This window comes from Rhea americana, unplaced genomic scaffold (assembly GCF_003343005.1).
Source record: "Rhea americana isolate MKP2758 unplaced genomic scaffold, rheAme1 scaffold_162, whole genome shotgun sequence".
NCBI lineage: Eukaryota > Metazoa > Chordata > Aves > Rheiformes > Rheidae > Rhea > Rhea americana.
Genome location: NW_028185728.1, coordinates 940,804 through 951,137, shown reverse-complemented (window position 1 = coordinate 951,137; position 10,334 = coordinate 940,804). Strand labels below are relative to the sequence as shown.

Genomic DNA, 10,334 nt, shown 5'->3' with positions numbered 1-10,334 from the left:
TGCGCCGGGCGCTGCGCCCGGCCTCGCTGCCGCCCTTGCCGGGCGCGACCGGGCCGTGGGCGCGTCTGCGTGGCCGTGGCGCAGTTCCTTCGGTCGCGCCGGGAGGGCAGCGCCAGCGCGATGCCTGCGCGGAGGGCGCGGGCTGTGCACGCCACTGCGTCGCCCGCAGCGGGCGCTTTGGGCAGAGCCCCTGGCAGAGCCGTTCGGCAGCGCCGGCGGCGGCCGCTCTGCGGCGAATGCAGCCCGAGCACGAGCATTTAGCGCTCGTCAGCTGGGCTTGCACCAGTATCCTCAGATCAAATATATATATATATACCCAGTATCCCAAAACAGCCTGCACACGGGGAGGATCTGCCTCGCTGTCTCTGCTGCCGAGTTTGCCCGCCACCCTGGGGCTGCTCAGGAGACACGGGGCCGCCTGCGTTTGCCTCTGTTCCCCCCTGTGCCCCGCTGGATACCCTTTTACTTAGGATGGCGTTCTCACCTCAAGCATGACTCAGGGCACTAGGTCCACTTGAAAAAAACTCCTTCCTTGCACCAATAATAAACCCGTTAATAAAAAAAAAAAACATCAGAGAAGTCCACGATCAGTGAGATTTATTTCTGGTTATGTCCCAGAAGTCACCAGGCAAATAGAAAGAACATTGAGTGTTTCCAAAATCTCATTATTTTGTGGGTCTTGCTGAAGATTTATGAAAGTGGCTGGAGCCAAGCAGAGGGCCAAGAAATACTGGCTAGGGCTTAGACCTGTCACTGAGATCCTGCCTTGAGTTGAGGCACGAGGCCCCTGTGCAGACCAGCACTTCAGGGTCTCCCCCACCAGCCTGTAGAGATCCAACCCGACGCTTGCAAAAAGCAGCCGGATTTGGGGGCAAGAACAGACCAGGGAGTTGCAGATGGCTTTCTCTGTCGGGGAAGCAGCCTTGGCAATGTTCACCTCCAAAGGCAGCGAAATGCAAACAGCAAATGCACCCGGCTCCCTCTGGAAGCAGGAGACGGCTGCCGTTATTTTGGTGGTGTGCCTGGGAGCCAGATCACTTCCCAGCACCCCTGGGGACAGCGTGTGTGACAGTCCTAGATGCTGCTGACGCCGCCTTGCAGCAGCACAGCTCTGCGTTGTCCCCAGCTCAGGTTTTGCCAGGTTTCATCTACAGATGGGAACCTGCCCGGGGGACCCACCACGGTCGCACATGTTTGGAAAGGAGGAAACCTGCCACAAGAACCGCAGGCAGGGCAAGGAGACACAGCCAGCGTAAGCTGCAGGAGCTGTTGGAGGAGTCATCTAGGACGCGGGTTTGCAAGGGCCTCAAAACCCGCTGCCACTGAGTCAGGATGGCATTTCTGGCCCCGCTCCAGCGGCCCCGTCCCACCAGGCGGTACTGGTAGGGTGAGCAGGGGCCAAAAAACACCTCCAGGGCCAGCCGGGGGTCCGTCAGGAGCAGCCTCAGCATGCTGGGCTTTACGCCGGCACATGAGGCTATTTCATCAGTGTAGCTAATAAAGCTCATCCACATGTTCACCTTCTCGGGAGGATTCCTTCATTGGGACATAAAACAGAAAGGAAAATCAAACGACACAGCCAGGCAGCTCTGCGCTCCTTCCCGCCTCGGTTCCCAGCTCCACGGGGAGCAAATGCCCAGGGCTCAGACAAGTCATCCCATTGCGGGGCACCAAGGAAGCAGTGGGCATCGGCCGAGCCCAGGGTCTGGGCTGAGCTCCCTTAGCCTGTGCTCTGTAGTCAGATAAATAAGCCTAAAGGCACCCAAAGAGCCTTTGTGCGGTTGGTTACTAACAGTTACCCTGGCGCAGGCAGTGAGTTGAAGCTTGTTTTGTCTCTGTAACCCACTTGTGGCTGAGCCCTCAAAAACGTAACCCTGGGAGGGGGGGCAAACTAAGGAATGGTTCTTGCATAATGTTGCCATCATTGTAATGACACAAACATCCATGTTACGTCCTTCCTCAAGATTCAAGGGCTTGGATTTGGCCCTTTTTGAGAGGTGAAGGAGTCTACACTCACAGCTAAGATTGCCAAATGGACTGGGGGAAGCTAGCAGATGCGTAAAGCTTCCTATGCCAAGAGGAAAACTGGAAAAGCTCAGCCTCGCACTCCCATTTCTCCTCTTTGTCATCAGCTCATCTGCTGTTAGTTCATTAGGAAATGTACTGAGAACTTCAGCTTGTTTGGCAGCCAAGCAGGTTGGTAGGTGATGCCTGAGCTCTTCCACTACCCCATTCCAACGCCAATCCAGAGGCTAGAGCTGAGCCCTAGAAAATAGTGAGGACATGGAACAAATCCAAGTTCTTTCTTCCTGAGGCCTTATCTTCCCTGCAGAAGAGGTGTGCTTAGTCCACTTCAGCGAATCTGAGACAGCTTTATCTCCATTGCAACTCAGACTCCTGTATTTCTATGTAACAAAACATGTGAGTGCAGTGTGCGTGTCTGGAATAGATGGGGCTCCTGATGAAAACCCACGTGACTCTCTTTCGGCCCAGATTTTTACCGGTATCCTTAGTTGTATTATCCAACTTTGCCCTGTCAGGAGATCTAACCCAGACCGCACGCTGTCTTGCCGTGAGGTCTCACAACTTGCTCTKGATAGGACAGCCAAGAAAGCTGCTGGTGACTGCGAGGCAGCACRTCCAAAGCATTTGTCCCATAGCCTTGAGCTACAGTGTCATGATATCCTGACCGATAGTAAAATCCCAGTGTGAAGAGGGTGGGCCTTAGTACCCATATACACAACAGATGTGTTAGAGCCTTGTCTCATTTTCATTTTGATCTGCCAAAAACTGTCACCCAACCAACCGTGGCAACCAAGCCTGCATTACCAGGCTCCAGTGGGGTTGTGTACGGGGTTCTGGCCCTAAAGTTCCTGGTGCACGGATTTGGGAGGGAGAAGCCACAAGATGGCACCACTAGTCTGGAGGAAACCAAGTCTCCAGCTTGAGATGCTGGAAATAAGGGTATGATTTAGCTGCCTGGCGAAGGGGGCCACCAGCCTGATGCATCAAGGGTCTTGCTGCAAGTTGCTCCAAAGGTCAGTGGTGTTYGGAGCATGCCTGAGAGCAGGATGGTGAAAAGGGTGCCCTGGCCGTGGGAAGCTCCAGCCTGTGGTGCTGTACCTAGAGCTGAGCCTGGGAGGGGCACGGTCAGCAGGAACACTTTGGATCCCAACGCTTCTGCAGAAATGAAGCAGCTCTGTGCTGCTTGACCAGGGGAGACATGTCCTTGGTGTCTTGGGTTACCATTTATCGAAGGGGGTGACAGCATCTCCCTGTTTTGCTATGGGTATTGTGGAAGTATCTGCATTCAGGAAGTTAGATGCCATAGACAGGTCCATGATACAACCACTACAAGGACTGCCTTCACCCGTGTTGTCCCAGGCAATGCAGCATGTGTAGAGTGTGGGAGCAGCACTGACCTTTTAATCAGCTGCTTCTCCTTCTTTGAAATATCTGCCATCATCCTGCTGACAGGAGGCAGCTTGTTGCAGCCTGAGAAGAAAAAAGAAACTGTGGTCTGTGGGCCAGAGGCTAATGCACTGTAAGTGCCCACAGTCCCCAAATGTACAGCTCCATCAAAAGATGGAAAGGGCCCTTCCCGATGTGGCCTGGGCCTTGCAGAGAGCTGGCCAGGCTGTGCTTGACCTCCCTCCCAGCAGCTCCCCTTGGCTGGGCACATGCGGTCCTACCTGYGAAGATTCCTGTCACCCAGCGAGCCTGCATTTCTGCTGCCACCATCATGGAGCCCGTAAGTTGTACTAAGCCGATGATGGCCAGKGTTGGCTTTTCCAGTTGTGGAGGGAAGATGTATTTATAGAGGGAACAGCTATGTTTGAAGAGGCTGCGAACCGAGTCTTCCAGGAAGGGAAATGAGAACACGTATCCCGTGGCGAAGACCACCACGTCAATGTTTTCAGTTGTCCCGTCTTCAAAAACAGCCAAGCTTTCAGTGAACTCCTTCACGTTTGGTTTCAACACAACAGTCCCAGAAAGGATGCAAAACGGCAGCTCTTCATTTATAATTATGTTAAACTTGGAACTTGCACACAGAGGGAGAAGGAGAGGAGAGAAAGAGAGTAGCATTAGCTTCTGGAGGGGTCCTGAAACATCAGGAAAGGGCTTTTGCAGCAGCATTTGAGAAACTAGTGCTGGCAGGGTCCTAGAGGGGCTCACATTTGTACCTCTGCCCCCAAAGGCAGGATCAGTTGTTGCAAAGCAGCCTGATGTAGGTTTAACCTGCCCCTAAAATGCCAAAGTGATGGAAACTCCACAACCTTCCCAAGCTCTCTGTGCCTCACYGATAGATTTTTCTTAAAGTCTGATCAAGTCTCCAGCTTTACCCAGAGCRGTCTGGAGGAACAGGCTTGCTGCTCCTTGCAGTAGCAGATGATGTCCTAGCACAGCTGAGAGCCGYCTATGGCATGCAGGCTCTGGCCCATCGCGCATGGCTGTAGAGGGAGCAGTCACACCACCTTTATGGCTGTACACACAGAAGTGCATCTCCCTGCAGGCAGAAAGCTTGTATAGAAAAGTCCCCTATGGCCAAACTGTGGGTCCTGAGTCATAGGCACCAAGAGGAAAGCTCCTGATGGTCTCACCTTGTGTGAGCATGAAAGTTTGGTACAAAAACCAATACATCATAAGAAGCTACTTTAAAAAGTTGATTTCCCACTAACAGTTTGCTATTCCTCAACTATTCCCTGAAATGAACAATTGCATATTTTAAATCATTAAAAACCACCAGTGAACCAACAAAGCAATCAGAGAAAATACCTTTTAACAGAAGCCAAGCCGTAGTTTGTATGGTTAAACCACGAATTGAACTTCCAAAACCTGATCCTTTTCATAATGGCTGATGGGAGAAGCCAATCGAGAAAATGTGTGAAGCGTGTGGTGATGACCACGTCAAAAGGGAAACCGTGATCTGAAATACGACTTAACACCCACGTGCTGCTCCTGGAACTGAGAAACACCTAGGAAAAATGGCAGGTTTGAGAATCTCTCGCCCAAAGGTCTGATTTCCATTTTTGCCCCAAATGGCAAATCCCATCTCCTGTGTTTGGCAGCAGGGAGCTGAATGAATTATCCCAAGGGAGGGAGTGTCCAGATGAACAAGCAGCTCATGGTGGCTTTTGCAGACTTCTAGCAGCTGAAAACTAGCCACTCTGCCTCCCAGACGGTCTAAACTCCCCAGGAATTGCAGCACATATTTCGATGGCCCACAATTTGAAGGTTGGTTTATTTAGAATTGGGCAATGCTTTTCATGGGCATTTCCACAATTACTGGTGTGGACACCCTATTCTTGTGTCCTCCAGTGTCCCTCATGAGACATAGATCTCGGGGAGCAAAAACTCCAGTAGCGTGGGTTTCTGTAGGTACTGAGAGGCTAAATGTAAAGTCATCTTTGGGAAGTGGATGGAGGGAAGAAATCCAAGGTCTAGCTATAGAGTGCAGGACAGCTATTAGGGCCTGTGCAATGGCCTGGCTCCCACTTTTGTCGTGGGAGGTGTTTTGGCATCTTTTCTGTCTACCTGGAGGCAGTCTGGGGAGATATCTGGGGATGGGAAGTGCTGGGTGCGTGTAACTGTGGTAGAAGAGGAATGATGAACCTTTGGTCAGAGGGCTGGGAGGTGGGAGAGAGAAAAACAGCTCAATGCCAGGACCTGGAAAAGGGTTCAGCAGGGGCCATGCGGAGGAAGGGAAAAGGCGTCCCCAAGGGCAGTTCTCGCTAACTTTATCATCTGTCTCAAAACAGCAGCATGGCATATCTGCGAGAGACCCCCACCGGGCAGCGGTGCCTGTGGCTGCTGCAGTTGCAGCATGGACTGTACTCAGCCTGGTGCCTGTTTTGAGAATAATTTTGTTTTTTTCAGCCTGGTTTCTGTTCCTGCCCTGCTGTGATGCTGTTTTCATGAGGAGCGCTAGCACCAGCTCTGGTGTCTARACTGCTATTAAGCAGCGGCTTTAAGGGAAGCCGTAATTTTAGTTTACTCCTGTCTGCCTCTTGTCCCCAGGAGCTCCAGGAGGAGCTTCTGCACAGCCTGGGGGGACCCAGTGCAGTTGGCTAACGCAGCGCCGAGCCGGGGCTTGGCCATGCTGCCCGACTTGCTGTTGGCAGGAAGGGCCTGCAGCAGCCGCCGGCAGGCTCAGCACCGGGGTGGAGCCGTACCTTCGCAGCCACGCGGCTCAGCTCCACGGAGATGTCACCACCAGAGTTCCCGACGCCGACCACGAGGACTCGCTTCCCCTGGAAACCCTCCGTATCTCTGTACTCCCTGCTGTGGAGGTACTGGCCTTTAAAGCGCGTTTCGATACCTAGGAGAGAGCATTTCCTACCATCCAGCACATTGGCTTGCCCTGGTGACATGCTTTTGACAGCCTCATTGCTGGTCCCTTCAGCAACCCTCAGACCCTTCCGCCCCTTCATCTTGCCTCCTGTCTCTCTCCTTGCAGCAGAGCCCAGTGCAGTGAAGCCATAAGGATCTTACTTCTGTTGGGTTATGCCAAGAGCAACTACGCTCTGCCTGGCATTCCCCCTCTCCTACCACCCGGCGCGTGTTTGTTTTGGTCCTGCTTTATAAATTCTTACGCAAGAACAAGGCCACATCTTTTACTCAGCATTTCACCCGTTCCAGATATGCACACATGCATTTCTGTGGGGTGATGTTCACATCTGCCCTGGCCCTTGGGGYTCATGGAGCTTGCAAAAGCAAATGCTATCTGCAGGCTACCCACCTTCAGGCTGAGTTCCTTCCTCCCTGGGGCAAAGCAGCATCATTTCACTGGCTCTGATAGCAGTACTGCCTCTCCCCAGAAGATTTTACCCCTAAATCTTTCCCTTAGTGGAAGATGGTGCAGCTTGTGGCTCATTCCTGGCTTTGGCTTTGTCCTGGAGTGGTGCTGCAGGGCAGGGGGAGCCCACAGCATCACAGAGTTGTGAGATGTGGCCAGGGCCATGGCTCTTGTGGGAATGGCCCCTGAGTGGCATAGCTGTCATGCCCACGCAGGTGTGAAGGCAGGGCTTACCTGGAAAAGAAGCCAAGGGCAAAAGGGGCTCCTGGTAATGGCCAGTGCAAACCATGACAGCATCAAAGATGTGCGACTCCTGCCCTGCTTCAGTCTCAGTGATGACATCCCACTGGCCCGAGGTGGAGAAATCAGGGCGCTTCCTCACACTGCGAACTGTTGTCTTGCACCAAAGCCAAACAAAATTGCAGTGAGGGACTGTGCCTTATTTGCAGGAGGTCCTGCCTGGGCAGGGCTGGGGTCTCTGAGTGCAGGCTGGAYCTTCAGAGAGCCTCATTCTGCCTTTGAAGCTGTTAAATTGGGCACCGAATCTTTCATCTGGCAATTGCCAGGGCTGGAAAGGCATGCATGAGGACTGTCACCGGGCAGCATGTGTTTGAGCAACCGAACATACAGGCTGTATTCAAGATGTGAAAGGCCCACTGTCCTTGTGGACTTCATGCATGCCGTTATCTCGCCCCCCCTGTGCAATGCCCTGGTAATTGCAGCTACCAACAAGCCTGCTCCTGACAGCTCTTTATGGACCATCCCTGATAGCTGTGACACACCAGGGCCCCAGCTTACCTTGAAGTGTATGTGCTGCAGGAGGTCAAAGTGCCGAGCGTACATCCGGAAGTACTCCAGGAGTTGGTGGTGGGGTAAGAAATTGGGAAAGTCTTCAGGACAGGGGAAGTCGCTGAAGCAGGACATCTCCTTGGAGGTGTTGGAGATGACTGACCGGTACACACTGGTCCTCCCACAGTCTGCTGTGTCCTATGTGAAGCAAGCAGTGCCATTTGCAGAGGGACAGATAAAGACTTTCTTCCTCTGAGTCATCAGAGTGGCTGGGATGCAAGGAATAAACTGTGGCTAGCTCCCATCACCTCCACTTTTGGCTCCAGGACAAGGTGAGCAATGAACTTAGAGTCCTGCCAGCCTCAGTGCCTGTCCCACATCACCACTGCTCGACGCACGTACCCCTGGAGACCACGGCTTCTRCTCCCCCATCCCCTTCTCCCCTTGGGGCCAGGGGAGCCTTGTGCCTGGGATGGAGACAGTCCCTCAGGTCGCAGTTGCTCCCTCTTCTTCTCTGAGGGCAGCAACCTTCAAAGACAAGCAGGGAAGTGATGCCTGTGCCCTGCGCAGGCAGAGCCAACTCACAGCAAAGCACCAGAGCCCCCCGATGTCGTTGTTCCTCTCGAAGCAGGTGGGCTTCAGCCCTTCGTCCAGGCAGCATTTGATGGAGGCCAGCCCGCTGGCCCCAGCCCCGATTATGGCCACTCGCTGCACCATGGTGTCCTGCAGGAGGCAAAGCAGGAGCACCAGGCAAGAGGTCTTACTCAGCAAAGGGATATAATAGACTGGCTATAAAATGGTCCATAGATCAGCAGGAACGCTGGTCTTCCCACCCCATGGGAGAGCTCCCCAGAACTCCTCTGATTGTAATTGTTCATGAAGGAAAACTGTCCTTAGGCAAAGCCCTCTTCAGTTCCCAATGTAGGGAATGACCCCCAGGCATCCAGGCAGAGCCTGAATGAGCAAGCGAAAGAGGAGCTGCTCTGCAGTGGTTGGTGGATGCTGCTCAATAACCTCCATACTACGCCAATAAGCTGCTAGCAAGAGTAATGAGCCACAGGAGAACGTGTGGCCCAGAGTAACTCCCTGAGGATAAGTCACATCTGTCCCAGAGACCTTGCATCAATGGGCATTTATCAGGGAGGCAGGTGTCCCCGATGGTCCAGCGATTCCCCTCGTGCAGGCCAGGGAAAAGCAGGCACCTTTTCAAATTTCACCACACTCCCTTTTCTATTTATTCCCTTTCCTGGTCCAAACTAGTGCATGAAAAGAGGGGGAAGCTCTTCCCAGCTAACTGCTTTGGGATCGCCCCTAGCACTGCCTCACAGGCATCACCCTACTTCTGGAGAGTTTCCTTATTGAACTGCATTGACTGAAAGGGGCAAGAAGACTTCTCATTTCTCAGCCCTGTTACAATCACGGGTGCAGCCGAGAGCCTGCCACCACACAGCTGGCGTGGGCTTGCATCGCGAGCGCGTGGGCACCAGGCTCACCAAAAGATTCAGGCAATGAAACTTCATCTGGAGGAGTTTCAAAGAAGCTAGAGAGGAAAGCAGGGGTAGAAGCGGCTCTGTTTTGCAAAAAAAAAATGAAGGTTTTGACATCTGTTTTTCATTCTTGTGCAAAACAAGCCCCCCCCCTTTGCCCTTATTTCAACTAAAATGACTCATTTTCATCCTTTTAGTTTCAATTAAATGGCATTTTCTTGGGGGGGGAGAAGGATTTTAAAAAACTTGTAATACCTGGCTCTGAGTGGGAATGCAGATCAGTGATTCAGAAGTTATAAACAGTCATGAAAGTGCTGCTCATATTACAAAACACAGGAAAGGAAAAAGAAAAGGAGAAGTTAGAAACCCAGAAATTCAGGGTCTAGAAGAGAGGAACTCAAACCTCAGGGCATGTAAACTGAAGGCTGTGCTACACTTTGCTTAATAAAGCAAAGAAACTAGAAAAAAATTAACTCGGCTAAAGTTTAATTAGATAGCAAATATTCAAACTGCAAAGTCTCAAACAGGAGTAATTTATAACTGGATTTCAACCCATTTTATGGCAAACTAAGTTAATTTAAGAAAGACTTAGAGGAAACTGCAGAAATATAGAGACACCTTCCCTAAGAAAAATAGAGAAACTGTAACGATCTCATGAACTCTCTCAATCCCCTGCTTTGCCGGCCAGTGCTTGAAGTCAGCCCACAGCTGGTTACTTTTCTATGCAGCTAATAGATATTCAAAGAATTGCGTATGTAACGCTGAGTGACTTCCAGCCTGCGGCACTCCTTGATCCGCAAAAGCAAGGGATGAAATGCCGAAACTCGCCCACYTCCCGCACCCAGCCGACTCCTTTGGGAAAGCGGAGCGACGTGCCTTGGGTGATAAGTGTYACCCCTCTTCTTTTAGGGCTGCCTATAGAGTGGTTTGTTTGCAGGAYGAGCCTTGGAGAGCTGATGCTGCCTGGCTATTGCGCCGGCGGAGCTGCAGCCTGGCCTTGCGTTTCCCACCACGACTTCATGTCTCCTCCCTGTCTGCATCAGTGCAAAGCTTGCAGTTAATGCCAAAACCCCGGGAGAGAATCAAATGCAACAAAATGCTAATYGTTTTTTTTKTTGTTGTTGTTGTTGTTGTTAAAGCATGCAAATAACGGGTGGAAAGAAGTTGGGAACAAACCTTTCCAGGGCAGCGCTGCGCCTTTTCCATTCAGGGTTCGTCTGTCCTTTGCTTGGAGTTTCCCTAGCCACAGATTTAAATGACAG

The 10,334-nt window shown here is 52.0% G+C and overlaps 1 protein-coding gene across 2 annotated transcripts; it reads right to left on the bottom strand.

The window, feature by feature from the left end:
- Positions 1–612: 612 nt before the first annotated feature.
- LOC146598484 (dimethylaniline monooxygenase [N-oxide-forming] 2-like) lies at positions 613–9,962 on the bottom strand. Of its 2 annotated transcripts, XM_085300224.1 has the most exons (10): positions 9,905–9,962; positions 8,171–8,308; positions 7,595–7,783; positions 7,031–7,193; positions 6,174–6,319; positions 4,777–4,976; positions 3,693–4,042; positions 3,423–3,495; positions 781–1,536; positions 613–740 (listed from the first exon to the last, which is right to left on the bottom strand). In XM_085300224.1, exons 2-9 carry the CDS (start codon positions 8,300–8,302, stop codon positions 1,149–1,151), a joined length of 1,641 nt encoding a protein of 546 aa, XP_085156350.1. In that variant the 5' UTR covers positions 8,303–8,308; positions 9,905–9,962; the 3' UTR covers positions 613–740; positions 781–1,148. The 2 variants fall into 2 exon arrangements, with proteins under 2 accessions (XP_085156350.1, XP_085156351.1); XM_085300225.1 differs by lacking the exon at positions 9,905–9,962 and having other exon boundaries at positions 613–1,536; positions 8,171–8,345.
- Positions 9,963–10,334: the final 372 nt, after the last annotated feature.